Genomic DNA, 19,731 nt, shown 5'->3' with positions numbered 1-19,731 from the left:
AATTTCTTTTTTTTTTTTTTTTAAACAGTCAATGGCTGTTATTTATTTGCCCTCACACGTGCTTTTTCATTCCGTATTCCTCTTCAAGCCTTCATCTGAGACCCCTTTCCTTCTCTCCGAAAATGTTTTCTTTGGTTTTTTCATGCCACGCCTCGCGGCTTGCGGGATGTTAGCTCCCTGACCAGGGATTAAACCTGGGCCCTGGCAGTGAAAGCGCCGAGTCCCAATCACTGGATGGCCAGGGAAGTCCCCAAAATACCTATTGGCAACTTCTTTCAATAAGGGTCATCTGTGCTACACGTTTTAAAATAACAGAATTGTAAAGGAGAAATTTGATGGCTATCTGGTCCAATTCCCGCAATCCACAGACAAGAAATCTTCCCCCAACGGAAAGTGCCTTATCCATTCCTGCAAATCCCCCACCCCCGACGCTGCCCCGGCTAGCCTTGACCACGTTCACGTGCCCGGCAGCAGGAGGGAGGCTCCCAACATCACCGCCAATATTCGTATCATTTACTGAAAAAAAATACATCTGTATCTGGAACGTTCTCACAGACCACCACCAGAACCATCTCTTAAGATCAATTTATTTTCAAAACTTTCAGTCCATATTTGGGAAGAGTTGGCAAAATGTGTGACTATAAGCCTAGGCTTGTATCAGGTCTCCCATTCTCCTACATTATGGCGATTTGGGATTGAATAACTCATCAGTCGATCCACTGTTGCCCAAGCACTTTGGGTAAGAGTCAAATGGTCTCACGTGGTCAAAGTCAAAACAACAATCCAGTTTAAAATGCACCCGTTCCGTTGGCTGGAGAGCTGTGCTGATGCCGAGGGTCTGAGGACAGAAGACTGTGCAGGGCCAGCGCTGTAGCCCCCAGGCGTAGTCGGTCACCTTACAGTGGGCGCCCCCGGTCACTGAAGGGAGGGCTAGAGGGCACAAGTCAATGCACATCAACCCCTAGTCTTCATTTTTATCATCAAGGGGGGGTGGTGGTGTGTGTATCCAATTGATGTCACAACTCCACCTTTGTTTAAGAAACACAACGTATTATTCCCTTACATATTTATTGAGCATTTATGGTATTTTTGACACAATTCTAGGTGCTGGGATACAAAACTGAACAAAGATAAAAATCCCTGCCCCTGTGGAGCTTACATTCTAGGAAGAGGTTGGGAGGTGAGGGAAGACACACAATACGTATGAGAAAATTCAGCACGTAAGTACAGGCAGAGCTCGGACATACCGCGGGCTCGGCTCCAGACCACCAAATAAAGCGAGTAGTGCAATAAAGCAAGTCACACGGATTTTTTGGTTTCCCAGTGCATAAAAAAGTGATGTTTACACTAGACTGCAGTCTATAAGTGTGCAATAGCATTGTGTCTAAAAAAAGTGATTAAAAAATCCTTTATTGCTAAAAAAAAGTTAACCATCATCTGAGTTGTCAGCGAGATGTAATCTTTTTGCTGGTAGAGGGTTTCAAAGATGGTGAGAACTATCAAAATATGTAGCACAGAGTCACAAAGTGAGCAAATGCTGTTGGAAAAATGGCACGGACAGACGTGCTCAACAGAGGGTTGCCACAGACCTGCAGTTTGTAAAAACCGCAATTATCTGTGAAGCGCAATAAAACGAGGTCTACCTGTAAGTTAGTTAGAGGAGCTTTAGAAAAACGATGCAGAGCAAAGGTAATAAGGTGTGTAGGGGCCTTAGTTAAGGAGGCAGACTGCAAATCCAGGCAGAGTGGTTAGGACAGGTCACTGAGAAGGTGACATATGTTAAAACAAGGGTCAGGCTTGGCAGCACTAAAACTTCTGTCAGCATTTGTTCAACATACAAGGCCTCGAACTGCCTTCACAAAGGGCATTTCAAGTGACATTGCCGAGCTGGGCCAGTACCAGAAGCCATCACAGTCCTACCTAGACCTACTTCTTTGGCCCAGATGACTAAACCTTGATGCCTGGGCAAAAAAAGTTACTTAAGAATAACGAGTAAAATAAAAATATAGATACTTGTGTAATACAGTACTACTATGTGACAAGCCCTGTTTTAAGTATTTAATATAGTTACTTTGACTCAGTAAAAAAAAAACCCTTTTTTCTTACAGAAACTGTTAAAGAGAGAGAAGAGTATAATAAATCCCTACATACCCATTACTCTGCTTTAGCAACTACTGACCTCCTGCTATTCCTGCTTCATCCGCCACTTTCCTTTAGGAGTCGGTCAAGGATGGAGAATTTTGAAACAATCGCAGGCATCCTATCCATCTCACCCATAAAGACTTCAGTCCATGCTCTGAGAGAACCATTTTTCAAAACAATACCACTGTCACACCCAGTAAAATTAACAATCCCTTACTATCATCTAACGCCTCCTCCATTTTTAGTTTTCCCTATTTGTCTAAAAAGAAACCCCAAAACAGTCCATCTTTTTACAGTTGGTTTGATCTAATCAGGATCCAAGTGAAACCCACAGCATTGGGATATATGTCTCTTAGACCTCTTTATCATAGCTCTCCCTCTTCTTTTTTTTTCCCCCTCATTCTGAATTCGGTTGGCTATATCCTCCCAGCATCATTTATCCTGTTCCTGTGAGCTGTATACTTTGTAAACTGCTGACTACAGCTGGCGGCTACATGGGTTGAGGTTCAACGTTTCTGGGGGGAGGCAAGATACTTTCTAGGTTCTGTGAACCTCTTTTCACATCACTGCAGGAACATCAAGGGGTCTGACTGTTCCATCTTTAATGACTGAGTTCAGGTTCACCAGCCTGATCCAGCCCTTACCAAGCTCCCCGTAGCTCTCCTCAGTGTCCTTCACAATAACTCCACGAGGCAGGCACTACTCTCTATCTCCACGTGCTTGTGGCATTTGCCTACTTAATGGGGTCAGGTCCTCAGACCCAGAAACATCCAACCCCACAACGGGGCTTTTCCTACTCTTCTCCATCCTGAAACACTGCCCCCCAGTGCCGTCTAGAACCCACGTGGGGTCAGACACCAGCAAGAAGCCTCGTACGCTCAACATCTCCTCTGAGGGTTCCCCTCTCCTTGCCCCGTTTAAACCCTGGCTCTCCGGAGGGCACTGACGTCGTCAGACACCCCTCACCTCCCCCCAGTGTTACAGAAGTCCACGTCACCCCTCTCCCAGCCCATTGAAGATTCAGGCATGTCACTCACTGACGCTCTAAAACTAGGCCCTGTCCTAACACAGATGGTCCTTCCAAAACCCTGGCCTCAGTTCCTCGACCTAAGCCTCTGACGCTCCCCTGTGCAGCCACTCACGCCCACGGCTGTAGCGCAGATGCTACCCACAAGGGCGACCCCCATGCATACTTTAAACAGCCCATCCTCTGCCTGCCCGTCTCTCCAGCTGCTGCACTTGGACCCCAAGGACCCACCACTTTTTCACTGACAAGTTTATGACTCCAAGACAGCTATGCAGAAAATGTGTAAAGGTTAAAATTTCACCCCGAGATGATTAAGTTGCTCGGCCTTAAAATTATCAAGGTGCATTGATAAGAGGGGTAGAAAGCTCTCAGAGAGCTAGAAATAGCTGTGCTCACACACAGATGATGCCCTTGCCATTCTGGGAGAAAAGGAGAGAGAGAAAGGATTTTGTGGGTGTGTGGCTATTCCAGGCGGTACGAGGGCCACCTCCTCATGACCGCGGCCTGCCAGCAGTCAAAGCAGGATGTGGAGTGACACAGAAAATGAAGGAAAGCCGAAAACCAAAAATTCCACAAGTTCAAGTCTTCATTCTCCGAGTTCAAGCCCAGAGGTTCCCACAGCACTACCAACCGCGACTAAGATCTCTGGAGAACACAGACGCGAGAAAGGTATCTTTTCCTTCGGAAACTAGCTTAAATGATTTCAGACACAACACTATCATTCCCCCTGGAGCACTAATAAAAGCCCTGATTTCCAAGGCAACACAAACCCAAAGTATATGGAAGTTAAAAACTCCAACCAAAATGGATTAGGAATGTAATAACCTAATCCAATTCAAGAGACAGAACATGGAGAGCTCTTGTTTTATGATCACCAATGGTTGAAAATCTTAGCCATCTGATGTGGTCACAGGAAATCTTCACAGGAGACTATACCTTGAGGAGCAGGATTTGCTGTACCTGCTGATTCATGTGACCCTTTCATCATCAAAAAGTAAACCCCGGAAGTCAAAGTCAAGCTCTGAATGAATGTTCCTGGTCTTTACTTATATGTGTATAAACAACTAAAAATTAGAAAATCTGTCAAGCTCTTGAAAACCAAAAGGATTTTTAGAAACGTCAACACTCAGAGCCCATGACATTTGAGATGTCCTTCAAGTGAATTTCTACCAGCTTCCAGAAGAACTTCTTCATCTCTTCATTTTGAGCCAAAAGGTTAATGAAATCATAGCCACAAAACAGGATAGGCCTGCAACCAAGAAACAACAAGCTGCTTGCACAGAATTCAACAGAAACCCATGAAAAGGAGAGCTCTTCTCCAACAAGTCTTAGTACCAAACTACAAAGTTCTTCAACCGATTGAGTCCATCTTCATCAAGGAGTAGAGAAAGCTGAAGAAAACGTGGTGTCAGCCCCAAACGTGGATTCGCATTTGATCAGACCTAGGCAACCAGCTGCCACTCTGCCCACCTCTTCACTCCAAGGCCAGGCTCAAATGCCGGAGCTCCTGGGCCAGGGGAAGTTCTGTTCCTAAACTGCTTCATCAGAGGAAGAATAAGTAGAGCCGCAGAGGAAATAGCTGTGATTTCGTGCTTCAACGAAATCATCCAGATTCCTCACAGTAAACTTTTAGAAACACCTGCATTTTTTGAAGGGATTAGAAAATCAACAAAATAGGACAGAAAACCAGATACATCAACAACTGACAAAATGATGTCCCAGCCTTTGGATCAAGAGACCCCAAAGCTCATCTCTCCAGATGGAAAGTCACTGCACAACCAATAATCCAGGGACGCTAAAACCTGTCAACTGCTCAAAATTCTACTGCAGTCAAAGCCACAAAGTAGCCCTGTTAAGTCGGCCTACAAAGAGGCTCCTTCTTCCAGACCTCCTGGCAAGAAACAAACAAGGGAAACGGTTTCAGACCAGTTTGGCAAGAACGCTACCAGTGGTTCCCACTCAGCCACAGCTACAGCCCAGAATCCAGACAGGGAAACAGCCACGTCAGCAAGCTGTCAGAAAAAGGCGCCTCAAATTAGAATACCCCTACCGTCCCAAGTCTTGGCACGGCACAAGCCACTCCCTCCTGGCAGCAGGTAATGAGTGTCCATCCTGCCGACACTGCTTTTGCCCAGTGAAACTGAATCCAAGCCTAGTGATTGCATTTGATTCACCAAAGATGGCACTGAGGACCCCGACCACCTGATTCCAACACGCCTGGCTGGAGGTAAGACCCACCCCATGAGAGAACCGGGGGGTCCTGAAGATGGATCCCCCAAGGTGTACTGGACTGCTCAGCCTCCTTTTTTGTTTTCTCTTTGGTTGTGTTAACTGTAGAATATTTTAGAGGACATACAATTGTGTTTCACTGAAATTATACTTCATATTTTGAACTTTTTTCAAGTCAGGAAGAGAGGCTATTATGAACATAATAAATTTGACTTAAAACTTTAAAAGCTCAATTGACCCCGCCCCTCCTTCAGTAACCCACAGATTCTCAAACAAGCAGGTGCAAGCTTCAGTTTAAGGGAAACTAGGTTTATCTAAGGAAATTGCCTTTGATTCAAGGACTAAAATCGGCATTTCTCATGGCACATCCAGTTCACCGTGCCTGCTCTACCTAGAATCCAACCGCTTCTCTCCATGTCCACTGTTACCATCCTGGACCGAGCCTCCGACATCTGTCGCGTGGGATACCACGGTACATACCCAGCCGCCCGCCAGCCCCCATCCATCTCCTAGTCAATTCTCCCTGGAAGCCACAGGGATCGCGACCCTTTCAAAACAGAAGTCAGATTACACCATTCCTCTGCTCAAAACCTTCCAGGCACATACCACCACCTGATCTAAGCTGCTACTTCCCCCCTGTGGTTATGATGCTCTAGCTCCCTGTTTCTGGAACATTTCAGACACACTTCTGCCTCGGGGCCTTTGCATTTGCTGTTTGCTTTGCCTGGAATGCTCTTCTCTCCCGATAGGCACATGACTCACATCCTTCAAGTATTTGCCCAAATATGGCCTCTCAGTGTGGCCTGTTTTAAACCTGCACTCTCCCACCGCCCCAGGCATTCTCTTCTCTACATTATTTCTCCCCCCCACCCCGGAATATATTACCTGCTGATAGACTATTTTTTACTTATTTTGTTTCAATGCCTTGTCTTCCTATTAAAACGCAAACCAGCTGAGGGTAGTAACTTTTGTCTGCTTTATCCAGTAGACCCGCCCCTCCCTCAATAACCCACTGATTCTCAAACAAGCAGGTACAAGCTTCGGTTTAAGGGAAACTAGGTTTATCTATGGAAATTGCTTTTGATTTACTGCTGTATCCCTCACACCTAAAATACTCAAATATTTGATGAATGAATGAACAGGTCTCATAGTTGAATGTGAAATAGCTTATAAACTAGGAGGTCCTAGCTCAAAAAAGAATATGAAAGATGAAGAGTAAATTCATTGTAAATAATCATCAATACACATAGAACAAAGTTGCGATGAACGATTATATCAACAACTGAATTCTCTAAATCAGTGACACCCCCTTTTATAGAAACTGTGGCCTTATAATCAAATGATTTCAGACGGGTCTTTGGCACGTACAAACAAAGCAAAAACAATTTGCCCAAGTTTGTCCAAAGTGCCTTTACATGAATGCTCAATACATTTAAACAGTTACGACGCTTCAAAAACCACACTGCAGGAGAAAATATATACAAAAGTAAAACTGTATGAAGTTCTTCATTAAAATAGTAGCTTAAACAATCCTCTATCAATACCACACAGAGCTAGGGACTAGACCTAGACACTAGAGCTTAGAGCTTTTTACATAATTACACGAAAACACGTGAATCCGTCCACATGGACACTGCAGTAATAACCATTCAGTTAAAATCAATAACCCATCCTCCAGATGCAGCTCAGAGAGCAGGTGATGGGAAATCACTGTACATCATACAATTCTGGTTCTATTTGCCCCTTTTCGTCCTGGCTGTCTTCTCCTTTCTTTTTTTCACATGTTTAGGAACTTTGTTTTTTCTTTTCTCTCTCTGGGCTTCCTTGACCATCTTTTTTCTTTCCTGTAAAAACAAAAAGTAAAAAAATTTGCGAATTTCATTCATTCTGAGTATTCATATTATTATTACAACTATATTTTTTTAACAATTAATTAATTAATTTTTGGCTGTGTTGGGTCTTCGTTGCTGTGCGCGGGCTCTCTCTAGTTGCGGCGAGCGGGGGCTACTCTTCATTGTGGTGCACGGGCTTCTCATTGCGGTGGTTTCTCTTGTTGCAGAGCATGGGCTCTAGGGCGCACGGGCTTCAGTAGTTGTGGCACATGGACTCTAGAGCGCAAGCTCAGTAGTTGTGGCGCACGGGCTTAGTTGCTCCACAGCATGTGGGATCTTCCCGGACCAGGGCTCAAACCCGTGTCCCCAGCATTGGCAGGTGGATTCTTAACCACTGCGCCACCAGGGAAGCCCCACAACTAAATTTTAAAATATATGTAAAAAGGGCTTCCCTGGTGGCGCAGTGGTTGGGAGTCTGCCTGCTGATGCAGGGGACACGGGTTCGGGCCCTTGTCTGGGAGGATCCCACATGCCGCGGAGCGACTGGGCCCATGAGCCACAGCTGCTGAGCCTGTGCGTCTGGAGCCTGTGCTCCGCAATGGGAGGGGCCGCGATACTGAGAGGCCCGCGTACCGCGATGGGGAGTGGCCTCCGCTTGCCGCAGCTACAGAGGGCCCTAGCACAGAAGCGAAGATCCAACATAGCAATCAATCAATCAATAAATAAAATAAATAAATCTTTAAAAAAAAACATATATATATGTAAAAAGATAAAAAGTGAGCATCACAGAAAAAAAAATTGAAAATGATAATGGCTTGGTGGTAGAATTTGGGATGAAAATTTTCTTTAAGATTTCTTAATAGAAATTTGAAGATAGCCAAAGAGAACGTGCGCTAGGGAGTTGGGTATGTCTCTCAGAAGTCTTGGAACCCTCACTCTAGAAGGTTTAAAGGATCAGGCTAAGACTAAAGAGTAACAGTTAGCCACCATGGATTGTTTCATCAGTAGCATCTCCTATGTCCACGGCCAGGAGTGGTAGCAACAGAGATTCTGGAAACAGGGAGCTGGGCTGTAACCCCCCTGAAATGGTTCTTTGGTATTTCACCATGGGGCAACTCCAGCATCATTTGTTCTTCAAGTGCATGACAATCACTTTTCATCAATGCACTGAAACTAGTGTGCCCTCTCTCAAGGCAGTGCCCAAGGAGCTCCTAGCAGAAGCCCAATCTCTAGCTGATGTTACCACCAAAAAGCAAAGTTCACGCTTGGGAACTAAAACTTCAGGTGGAGGGACTTACTGACCAATGTGTTCGGCAACTATGATCCAGATACCTGAGCAGAGAGCCTTGAGGGGCTGTGCCGTCGTATTGACAAACAAGGGAATGTAAGTTCGTGGCTAACCTTTTTATCAACTTCAAGGTCAGCGGTGGGCTTCCTGGAGCAGGCGTTGTCTCCCTGCTCTTCAGAGTCTGTGTCAGAACACTGAGAGCTTCTGGCATCTTCTGAATCAGAACAAGTCTTTTCCTTAACTTGACTTTCCTTAATTTGACTTTCTAGGAGTGCAGGGACCTTGAAAATATCACAGGACCATGTTATTCTAAACCAGTCAGTTATCTATTGGTATTAAATGTGTTAATGCCAAAAATCAGATTTCAGCCTTACAGACAGACTTTGAAAAATGACATCCTGTATTGAAACATCAAAACGATGGAATCAATGTCAGGGAGGAAGCCTGAAGTAGCCGTTCCAGGACGGCTCAAGGATGTACCCAAACACAGGGACTGGGGCTTCACTGGGTGACCTAGATCAACAACAGGACTGTTCTACCTCCTGCAGGAAATCAGGAGGGTTGAGCCGGGATTTGGAAAGATGTGAAATACACATAGAAGTAAAAAGTGAAGTTATTTGGATAACTTTACAGTGGATTTCCTATGAATTAAATTTCATTTAACACTTGTTAATCCAATCAAGAGGGAAGACAACATTTAAACAAGAGAAACATTCATTTTTTTCCCTGAAATTTAGCAGTTTTTTAATTAACTAACTAATTAATTAATTAAATTTTTTGGCTGCGTTGGGTCTTTGTTGCTGTGCACGGGCTTTCTCTAGTTGCAGTGAGTAGGGGCTACTCTTTGTCGTGGTGCACAGGCTTCTTATTGCGGTGGCTTCTCTTGTTGCAGAGCACGGGCTCTAGGCACACAGGCTTCAGTAGTTGTGGCACACGGGCTCAGCAGTTGTGGCTCGCGGGCTCTAGAGTGCAGGCTCAGTAGTTGTGGCACACGGGGTTAGTTGCTCTGCGGCATGTGGGATCTTCGCGGACCAGGGCTCAAACCCGTGTCCCCTGCATTGGCGGGCGGATTCTTAACCACTGCGCCACCAGAGAAGTCCAAATTTAGCAGTTTTTAAAGCAGCAGGAAGCATTTTTAAAACCATGAGGTTTTCTTTTCATAAGAAAAAGCCAGATCTTTAAAAGGCGATTGTACAGAAAGGCTTTCCAGCCAGTTACAGCAGAATCTTCCTGCTCTGGAATTCAAAGCACACCTACCCCATCACACCTGCTGCATAAAACCCAGAATTCTCCTAGTCCAATTCTTCCCAGAAAAAAAAACACACTCAATTTTCAGAATGTAAACCGTGATCCTTCATATTCAAGCCTTTCATTAAGAATATTAAAAGAAGTGGGACTTCCCTGGTGGCCCAGTGATTAAGAATCCGCCTTCCAATGCAGGGGACGTGGGTGCAATCCCTGGTCGGGGAACTAAGATCCCACATGCCGCGGAGCAACTAAGCCTGCGTGCCACAACTGCTGAGCTCACGCGCCTCAACCAGAGAGCCCACGTGCTGCAAACTACAGAGCCCACGCTCCCTGGAGCCCACGCCACAACAAAAGATCCCACATGCTGCAACTAAGAACCGACGCGGCCAAATCAATCAATATTTTTTAAAAAAAAGAATATTAAAAGAAGAACTACCTTTATTATTGCTTAAATAAGACTCAATCCCTGCCGTTTGAAAATGTAAGACAAAACAAAGTTGCTTTAAGAAAAGAACACTACAGGAATCTGCACTGCGAGACAGCATGACTAGCCCTTCGACAGCCTGTGCGCTGCGATGAGACCAGATCTCACTGTTGCTTTAAGTTGGTTGTAGAAACATCAACAAGCACATGGTTATTTGTTAATAACTTCACAAATGAAGACCAGGATACAAAAAGAATCGATGCCTCAGCTACAACAACAGAGCAATTCAGGGGCAGAATGAAGAATAAACCACCATTTCCACATTTCAGTCTCGCGGTTAAGAAGAATGAACATAAAAAGGGCATTTCTGAAAATGCCCATGGACTTTGAAAGCATCTATACTAGTAACATTACACCACTGTTAATTTAATAATACCTGACATGAAATTTTATATCCTTTGAAAGAGTTTTCAAGTAAATGAACAGTAACACATGTTCTGCATACCTTCTGAACTCCTGACAAATCCTTCTTCAGTCCCGTGACAGTTTGGTATAGAATCTTGAAACCAAAGAGAAAAAAACAAGAATTAACATAAAACTGGACACGGAAGTACCCTGCAATACTAAGAAAGAACACTGTGGGCTAAATGATACCTTGTGTGATTATAAAAAGGTGCCTAACATTTATCTCATGGGACACAGAGTGTGTAGCATGGGTGTGGTTCTCACCCACAGGCACAGCAGGCGTCAGCAGACTCTGGCCCACAGGCCAAATCTGACCTGCGGCCTGGTGGTTTTTAAGGATAAACAGTTGCAATCAATTTGATGATAGAAAGCCCTAACTCTGAATCTCAACTAAATGTAATGTTTTCTCCTCCCCCCCACATAACTCCATTCTTCTCTCATTAGTAGACCTGTATCATGAAAAGCTGTAAGTTTTCAATTATTATTAAAGTATTTTTAATTTCATCAAAAATTTGGGGGAAGTTTTTTCTCTCTTGTTATATAACAACCCACGTAATAGCCTCAATTTTGCTTCTTGGCCTGCGAAGCCTTAAATATTTACTATCTGGCCCTTTAGCAGAAAAAAATTTTCCAGACTCTGAAACATGTATGTTAGTGGAGCTAGTATAATAACCATTGATAGCCTAGACTTCTATACAAATCTTCCTTTTCCTGCAATTATAGACTGTTGGACTCATTCAAGTGTGTCATTTCCTTTCACAAAGACCAGGGGATTGATTCCCTTTACAAGCAATGTGCGCAGAGGGTTTGCTAATGTGAAGGGAATGAGCCGTCGCACTAGCTTAGAGGCCAACACTCGAGACCGCAGGTCTGGGCCGGCAGCTTCCACGGTGAGCTCACTTGCTGAAGACAAACCAGCGACTCACGTTGTCCTGTTGGGCGTTCATGACCATGTCCTCTTCCTTCAATTTCATCATTATATCCATATCCCTCTCGTAATTCTTCACTTCATTCAAGGTTCTAGGAATATAAGCTCGCTTAAACACCTAACAGACGCAGAGGAGAAGTAAAATGGAGACTTATTCACATACTTCTCCCATGCACTCACCATCCTCACCCCGTCAAGTCACAGAGGAGTTTATCACCATCGTCGCCCTCAGCGCTGATACACGGCTACCCTTAGAATAACACTTCTCTCCCCTCGTCCGCGTTCCATAGAGCCTTTCCGACGGCAGAGAAAGGGGCTGCCGCAAGCAAGCACTGCCCGCCTATGCCTAACAAAGGAAGAGGCTCCTTCCCGGGCACGCCATCTACCCTGCGCCACAGCTGCCGTGTACGGGGTACCTTATATTCACCCATCACACCGCACACGACAGCTGTGAGGATTATTATTATTTTTAAAAAGCCTACTATGGCTCACCTTCACAAAAAAATATACTGACTCCCAAGATTTTAAAAAAGTCTTCCTTTTTACCAAACACGAGTCTTTGAAAACTACAGCGTTACTGAAAGCAACATTTAAATCACTTAAAAATTCACATTAGCAAACTGAAACAGGCTTTTCCTTCTTGAATCACGTCCTCCAAGGAGTTCTGTAAAAATGTTCTCCACGCAGGACAAGGGGCTAACAGGTCACTGAGTGGAAGGATGTAATGGGATGTAAGTTACACAACCTCATGCAGCTGAATCGTGTAACATGTTACGTCTCGAGGAAATATCATCATTTAAAAAAACTGTTTATCTATTAAAATTAAGATCATGCCCCAGCAATATAAAAAAAAAGACCTCAAGACACAAGTGTTTCCTAAGTCAGTAAACAGATAATACATCTTACCTCTTCATCCACATGATCTTGGCTGGACATTTCCTCCTTGGTCCTTTGAGATGCTATTTCCATGGCCTTGGAAAGAAAACAAAAATCACTTTCCTTTACATTCAATCCACAGAAGACACATCCGTTCCCCAGTTTTAGTGGAAAGCTGTTCTAGTCTCTCTGGGTACCACGCCTTCACACTCCGTGTCCTCCAGTGGTACAGGTTAGCTCTCCACGGTAGAACTCACCAAAAAGGCTGCCATCGAACCCAGAAGTCAACAGAATAAATCAAACTCGTTTAGCCTCAGGGCATCCCTAGACTCTTCCTCAAGAGTAATACTGCTTGGACTAATTTTTAAACGATTAGCAAAAATATTTATTAAAGGAAAACTGACGCCGAAAGAATGAAAGAACCATTCTTCAATTCTTAAGCTGTCCACGAAGGGGATCACAGAGGAGCAGGAGGGTCCTCTCACCTTGAGTCCATGGCTCTCACGCTGCCGCACGACAGACCCCCAAAGAAAGCTCTTTGAGCAAACGATGACTGACACTAAGAAGGTGACAAAGAGTCTATAGAGTCTTTTGGCTTGTAAAACTGAAGATTTGTTCTCTAATCTATTTAGAATACATAGAGGAAAGCAAACAACAGTGGTACTAGAGTTTTTTAAGTTCACACACTAAAATTAGTGCTAAAGAGTTTAAGAATAAAAGTGATGGGATATCTACTTATTCAATTAACGTGATTATTTCCTCCATGCCAGGTACTGACTAGCTACCAGTGATACAGAAAACTCTTGTCCCTTAAGAGTTCATAGCCTAGCAGAGGGTGACAAAATTAAAAAGAACTTAATGTGATAAGAAGGATACAGTGTGACTACTTCCGTTACAGAGTTAGATAATATAGAAAATATACCTATGGAAACAATGATTTCTGCCTGATATCCCCTCGAGAGCTTTCTGAATTGAGCTTTGAAGTTCACTAGGCAGAGCAAGACGAGCAAAGGTAGAAACGGGAAGGCATTCCAGGGAAAGGGGAGAGTGTGAAAAGGTGGGATGAACCTGAACACCTGTTCAGGGGCCCTGTGTTCAGTATTCTACGATTGAGAGGCAACAAAAGTAAAAACAGATAAACTGGACATCAAAACTAAAAACCTCTGTGCATCCAAGGGTGTGGTCAACAGAGTGAAAAGGCAGCCCATGGAATGGGAGAAAACATTTGCAAATCATATATCTGACAAGGGGTTAATAATCTCCTAAATATATAAAGAACTTCTATAATTCAACAACAACAAAACAATCTAATTAAAAAATGGGCACACCTGAATAGACATTTCTCCAAAGACATACAAATGGCCAACAAGCACATGAAAAGATGCTCAACATCACTAATCATTAGGAAAATGTCAATCAAAATTGCAAGACCCCACCTCCCACCCATCAGCTACTCAAAAAACAAAACAGAAAATAAAACCAGAAAATAACGAGTGCTGGTGAGGATGTAAGAACGTGGAGAAACTGGAACCCACGCAGCCTGCTGGTGACAGTGTAAAATGGTGCAGCCACTAGGGAAAACGGTAGGGCGGTTCCTCAAAAACTAAAAGTAGAATGATCATATTATCCAGCAATCCCACTTGCGGGTATACACCCAAAAGAACTGAAAGCAGGGTCTTGAAGAGATATTTGCACACCCATGTTCACAGCAGTGTTATTCACAACAGCCAACATGTGGAAGCAACCCAAGTATCCATCAAGGGATGAACAGATAAACAAAATGTGGTCTATACACACAATGGAAGATTATTCAACCTTCAAAAGGAAGGAAATCCGGTGTCACGCTACACCATGGATGAACCTTCAGGACATTATGCTCAGTGAAATAAGTCAGCCAAAGAAAGACAAATACTGTATGATTCCACTTATACGAGGTACCTAGAGTAGGTGTCATACACATAAAGCAGAAGGGGCTTGGGGAAGGGAGGGACCGCGAGTTAGTGTTGAATGGGGACACAATTTGTTTTACAAGATGCAGAAAGTTCCATGGATGGATGGTGGTAACGGATACACAACAGTGTACTTACTGCCACTGAACCATACACTTAAAAATGGTTAAAATGGTAAATTTTATGCTGTGTATATTTTACCACAATTTTAAAAGTTCTGTGATGCAAAAAGGCCTCTGAGAAACAAGGGAAAGGAATTAATGACCCAAAACTAACAGGTTTCTTACTATACATTCACGAATTTGACAGCCTGTGTATCTTGCTGATGGTGAAAGTCAAGAAACCTGGCTTTACCATTGGCTTTTTACTACAGCTTGATTCTCCATCTGTGAAATCAGGAGACAGTCTCTGGAAGCTGTCACGATGAACAAAAGTCATGCCTAGCCCTGAGTCCCTCAGAAGTGCACTCGCTACTGCTATTGTCTGTTCCTCCCGTCCCGGCCCCGCCTCACCTTTGCCAGATACGCGTCCACGTTCTCGTGTGTAACTGACGGATCCGTGACGAATTCAAAGAGCTCTCGCAAAGTCATCACGGCGACCCCGTGCTTCAGAAAGAAATCTGTCACAGGAGGACATTCGTGAGAGCTTTGCGAGGGAAGAGGCTGTTAATCCAACCCCTTCCTAGAGAAACAAAGAGATAAAAATACCCCATGACCCACACTGGTGTCAGTGTCACTGCATCAAACGATTTGGCGCCAAGACTCTCTATCCACGGTTTACCAGAGTGAGAAGCACCGGCGCAAACAAGTTGGGGGACGATCCCAGCGTCCACTCACCGTTGACGTTGGCGCAGTCCTTCCTCAAGAACTCCAAGGCATGCGGGTGGTCGTGCTCCACGGACTGAGAAACATCAATGATGCACACGCCTCCGCCCTGGTACCTGTGGGCCAGGCGCGCCGGGGGTGAGCCGCCCGCTGCCTCCAGGCTGGCATGAGGGCCGGGCACGCGGGGCCAGGCCGCACCGCGGCTCGCCCACACTCTTGTTTAAACATTTCTACTTTAGTAGCAATGGAAAGAACTAATCAAATGAACGAGGTGGGTAAGGAGAAGAGCCACTTTGACTAACAAGAGATGAAAACTGAGAAAATTTCCCAGGTCCTTTAGCCCTGCTAACGATCAGGGTGGTCAATTCTGTGACTGAGGCCACCAAAGGCAGGGAACACATCCTATCCTGTGACCCTGTGGAAGCCAACTCTACAACTGGAGAATTTAGCAAGACTTCTTGGACGGGGATTTAGTTCACTTCCCCAAAGGAAAGGTGGCTACTGGGAGGTGCGTGTGGGCCACACACTCACAGCATGTTGAATTCACTGAGATCCGCGTGCACGAGCCTGGCGTCCTGGTACATTCTCCTCATGTACTCGATCACCTGCACATACAACTCCCGAGCCTTGGATTCTGATAACTGGACGTTTTTCAAGAGCGGCGCTGGCCTTGAACAAAAATAAAGTGAACAACTCAGATAAACGGACCCAGAACAAGTCTTCTTGCTTCCTAACATTGTTACCCGTTCTTTTCTTCTATCAATCATCACTGAACAATGTGCTTCGCTCCAGAGATACGGTTCTATCAATAAAAAGCTGTCCACAAACAGATGCTTTCCCAGCTGACTGTATGAGACATTCCCCAAAAAACAAGGTGAGCTTTGTTATTCTGAAGCATCTTGGGACTTAAAAACAGCAGAACAAATGAGTAACTCTATGCACTAATAGAGTGGGAAAGATTCATTAAAAATATTACAAGACGTAAGGAGCTATTTAAATGGGAAATATTCACATGTTGGATAATTCAAAGCACTTAAAAATACAGTTCTGGGCATGTAATTATTAGGCCTCCTACACACTCACATGTCGTCTTTGCCAATGAAACCCATGACGAGAACATGACTTCGTAGCAGGATAGGTTCTGGGCACGGGATCTCTGCTGTGTTTAGCCTGTGATATGAAAACAGATAAACGGACAAATGAAAAGCTGAAACAAATCATCTAAAGCACCTAATCTAAAACAACTTACAATAGCTGCAGTGCACAAGGCTAGCAGTGCTGTGAGGAAACAGCACCCAGGCCTCTCGACTGTATTATTTTATTTCGTAAACTCTAAGGCACCCGTGATTTTAAGCGGCACCGTTACACGTCACCAAGAATGGCAAAACACCAGCAATTCAACTATGACATCCTACAGCCTCCATGGCATAGTTCGATGCCAGAGATGTCAAACCGTGAAGAAATGGGCGCCTTAGAACCGATGAAATACAGCAGATGTGTTTGCAATTATCTTTTGAGTTGATCAGTGTGAACAATGATGAATAAAAATAGTGGACTCATAGCCAGTCGCAAACTGAGCATAAGAAGATTTCAGAAGGACTTTCAAAACAAGTGAACTTTGCTGAATACTACTAAAATATCCAACGTATGGCACCTATGTATAGCATATAAAAAGTTAAAAGATATTTGAAAGAGAGAAAAAAAACCTTCCAATTTAAAACTTCAATTGAGGAAACTTGATCTCAGATGCCTTTACTTGATACAAAGGTGCCAGTGCAAACAAAGAATATATAAATGTGTCCACAATGGGACTGAAGAAGAGGAAACTACGATAAAGAGCTTAGGGCCTAACAAAATTGCCTAAAACTCCAACACCTATTAAAAAAATGACACATTGTTCTCACCACCTGATTGTGTCACTTCCCTGCTTCAAATCCTGTAATGGCTCTATATCATCCTCAGTATAAATTCTAAACCTTTTCACATGGCTCCCAAGGCTTTTCACATGACCCAGCCTTGCAGAATAAATGTGAGTCGGGGCAAAATTCTCCTGTAATGGGTTCGTAAAACAGGAGAGAGAAGGTAGCTCCTATTTGCTTGGAAATGCGTTTCCTCTGCTCACCTCTGCACATCTAACGGAGCTCTGCGAGACCCTATCTTTGGACAGAACCACACCAGGACCTGCTGGGAGGAAAGCTCTGAGGCTGACATGCGGACACAGCACAGACACACACACCCCAGAAAGTCACCTGATTAAGTTCCTCATTTCCTTTTCCGCCCACGTTTTCACCATTTTTCTGGGGTTGCCTTTACAGTAGCCATGACGAAACCTTGAATGAGAAAAATATTTGCTATTTCGATCGTTCCATTATTCTAGTTTTTATTTTTAGGATATAGAAGTCAAGCCACCTGGGGAAAAAAAAAAACCCACCTGAGCTCACCTGAATTCCCCACTGACATACTTATCCCGGTCTTTGAACACCAAAATAGAAGTTTTATAAATTTTGATTGCTCTGCTCTCTCCATTTGTTGTGCGAGCATGATATACATTAGCCTATTTTAAGTCAAAAACAAAGAAAATTAAGTTTGTGTTAAGTAACTATAAGTAGTATTTTACTTTTGCAATCTATGAGTCTATCCTCAAAGGTTAAAAAAAAAAAGTCAAGTGAACTGAACTTCTGTGCATAAGGAACACCATCCTCTTTTGAATGTGAATTAAAATATAAACATCACACCAAACGGTACGGTAAATACACCTCCGACTTACATGTATAGTAAAGGCCAATTTAAACACATGTGAGACAGACACAGAAAACAAACTTACGGTTACTGAAGGGGAAAGGTGGGGAAGAGGGGGATAAACTAGGAATTTGGGATTAACAGATACACGCTACTATATATAAAACAGATAACCAACAAGGACCTAGTGTAGAGCACAGGGAACTCTACTCGATATTTTTAATAACCTATATGGGAAAAGAAACTGGAAAAGTATATATATAAAAATATATATAAATATACGTGTGTGTGTGTATATATAAAACTGAATCACTCTGCTGTACACCTGAAACTAGGACAACATTGAAAATCAACTATACTTCAATAAAAAATAAATTGAAAAAATAGGTCTTCAAATTAAATAAATATACACATAACATACACACACGTGAGAAGCGGTTTCAAACATTTTTGTATTTCAAGCACGTGGAAGGTATCTGAAGACATTCTTACATCTCATGATTTATAAAGTGAGTTTTACTGCTTCCCACAGAATGAGTTGCTAATAGAAAAACAGCACGCCTTATATAAAGAAAACAGTGAGAAGGACACTTGTTGGCTAACAGAAACTAGACCATGACCCCCTGTCCCAGCAGTAACCGTCTGACCATCTGAACTCACTGCTGGGCTCACCTGGACGGACTCCATGACCCAGGACCAAAGCCCGTATTACAGGCACAACTTCCTACCTGGCCATAAACATTAATAAAGACATTTAAAAAAATTTTTTATTGGAGTATAGTTGATTTACAATGTTGTGTTAGTTTCTGCTGTACAGCAAAGTGAATCAGTTATACACATACATATATCCACTCTTTTTTAGATTCTTTTCCCATATAGGTCATTACAGAGTATTGAGTAGAGTTCCCTGTGCTATACAGCAGGTCCTTATTAGTTATCTATTTTATATAGCATGTAATAAAGCCATTTTTAAGAAATGGCACTGATTAAACTATCCTGGCTTGTATATGGGGTTTTTGTTTTTTCTTTTCTTTTTAAAGGCACAATTTATTTACTAAGTGCCTTAGTTTCATCTGGTATCTGAAATCAGAAAACTAACATGAAAGCATCAGGCAACCCAAGAACCGCTCACTTCTTTTCCTGTGCTAATGCAGCCATTGATCTCTGATATGACTCCTCTCGTCAACATCTTGAACAATATCATTCGTGTTCTGGGATCCAACACCTAAAAAGAAATACAAAGTTCAGAGAGTACCAAATATTTCTCACTGAAGCGTTAGACAAGAAACTGAAGAGCAAAGGCCCTGTGCAATCCTGCTTGACTAAAGAAGAGTCACTACTGCGGTGCTTTTGTTCATTCTCATTTTCAGTGAATAAAATGTGAGGTGAGACCAAAGGAACCAAAGAGACAAGAAACCAGCAAGTTCACTCAGTCATGGCAATCAAAGGCTACCAAGTCCAAGTGAAGCGGAAACCGACTCTAGACCAATGTTAGCTAACAAATACAATCAAACCAGAGGAAATTGTCTTTTCCAGTCATCGGTAGACAGGTGAAATTAATCTGAATAGATTTTCTTTAACCCAATACATCCGAAACATTATCATTTCAATATGTAATCAATATAAAAAGTTATTAGGGGGGCTTCCCTGGTGGCACAGTGGTTGAGAATCTGCCTGCCAATGCAGGAGACACGGGTTCGAGCCCCCGTCTGGGAAGATCCCACATGCCGCAGAGCAACTAGGCCCGTGAGCCACAACTG

At 43.4% G+C, this 19,731-nt stretch overlaps 1 protein-coding gene across 1 annotated transcript in view; it reads right to left on the bottom strand.

The window, feature by feature from the left end:
* Positions 1-571: 571 nt before the first annotated feature.
* RIOK1 (RIO kinase 1) overlaps positions 572-19,731 on the bottom strand; it is a 30,259-nt gene continuing 11,099 nt past the window's right edge. The window contains exons 6-17 of the mRNA XM_059937874.1: positions 19,104-19,196; positions 17,674-17,786; positions 17,482-17,562; positions 16,316-16,402; positions 15,764-15,901; positions 15,245-15,348; positions 14,921-15,027; positions 12,490-12,555; positions 11,582-11,701; positions 10,696-10,749; positions 8,632-8,799; positions 572-7,242 (exon numbers count right to left, since the gene is read on the bottom strand). Coding sequence (XP_059793857.1) covers positions 7,132-7,242; positions 8,632-8,799; positions 10,696-10,749; positions 11,582-11,701; positions 12,490-12,555; positions 14,921-15,027; positions 15,245-15,348; positions 15,764-15,901; positions 16,316-16,402; positions 17,482-17,562; positions 17,674-17,786; positions 19,104-19,196 — 1,242 coding nt within the window. The 3' untranslated portion in view covers positions 572-7,131. The remainder of the gene's footprint in view (positions 7,243-8,631; positions 8,800-10,695; positions 10,750-11,581; positions 11,702-12,489; positions 12,556-14,920; positions 15,028-15,244; positions 15,349-15,763; positions 15,902-16,315; positions 16,403-17,481; positions 17,563-17,673; positions 17,787-19,103; positions 19,197-19,731) is intronic.

The sequence above is a fragment of the Balaenoptera ricei genome, chromosome 11 (genome assembly GCF_028023285.1).
Source record: "Balaenoptera ricei isolate mBalRic1 chromosome 11, mBalRic1.hap2, whole genome shotgun sequence".
Classification (NCBI taxonomy): Eukaryota; Metazoa; Chordata; class Mammalia; order Artiodactyla; family Balaenopteridae; genus Balaenoptera; species Balaenoptera ricei.
Note: the sequence above shows the minus strand (reverse complement) of the source record. Positions and strands in the feature narration are given on the sequence as shown.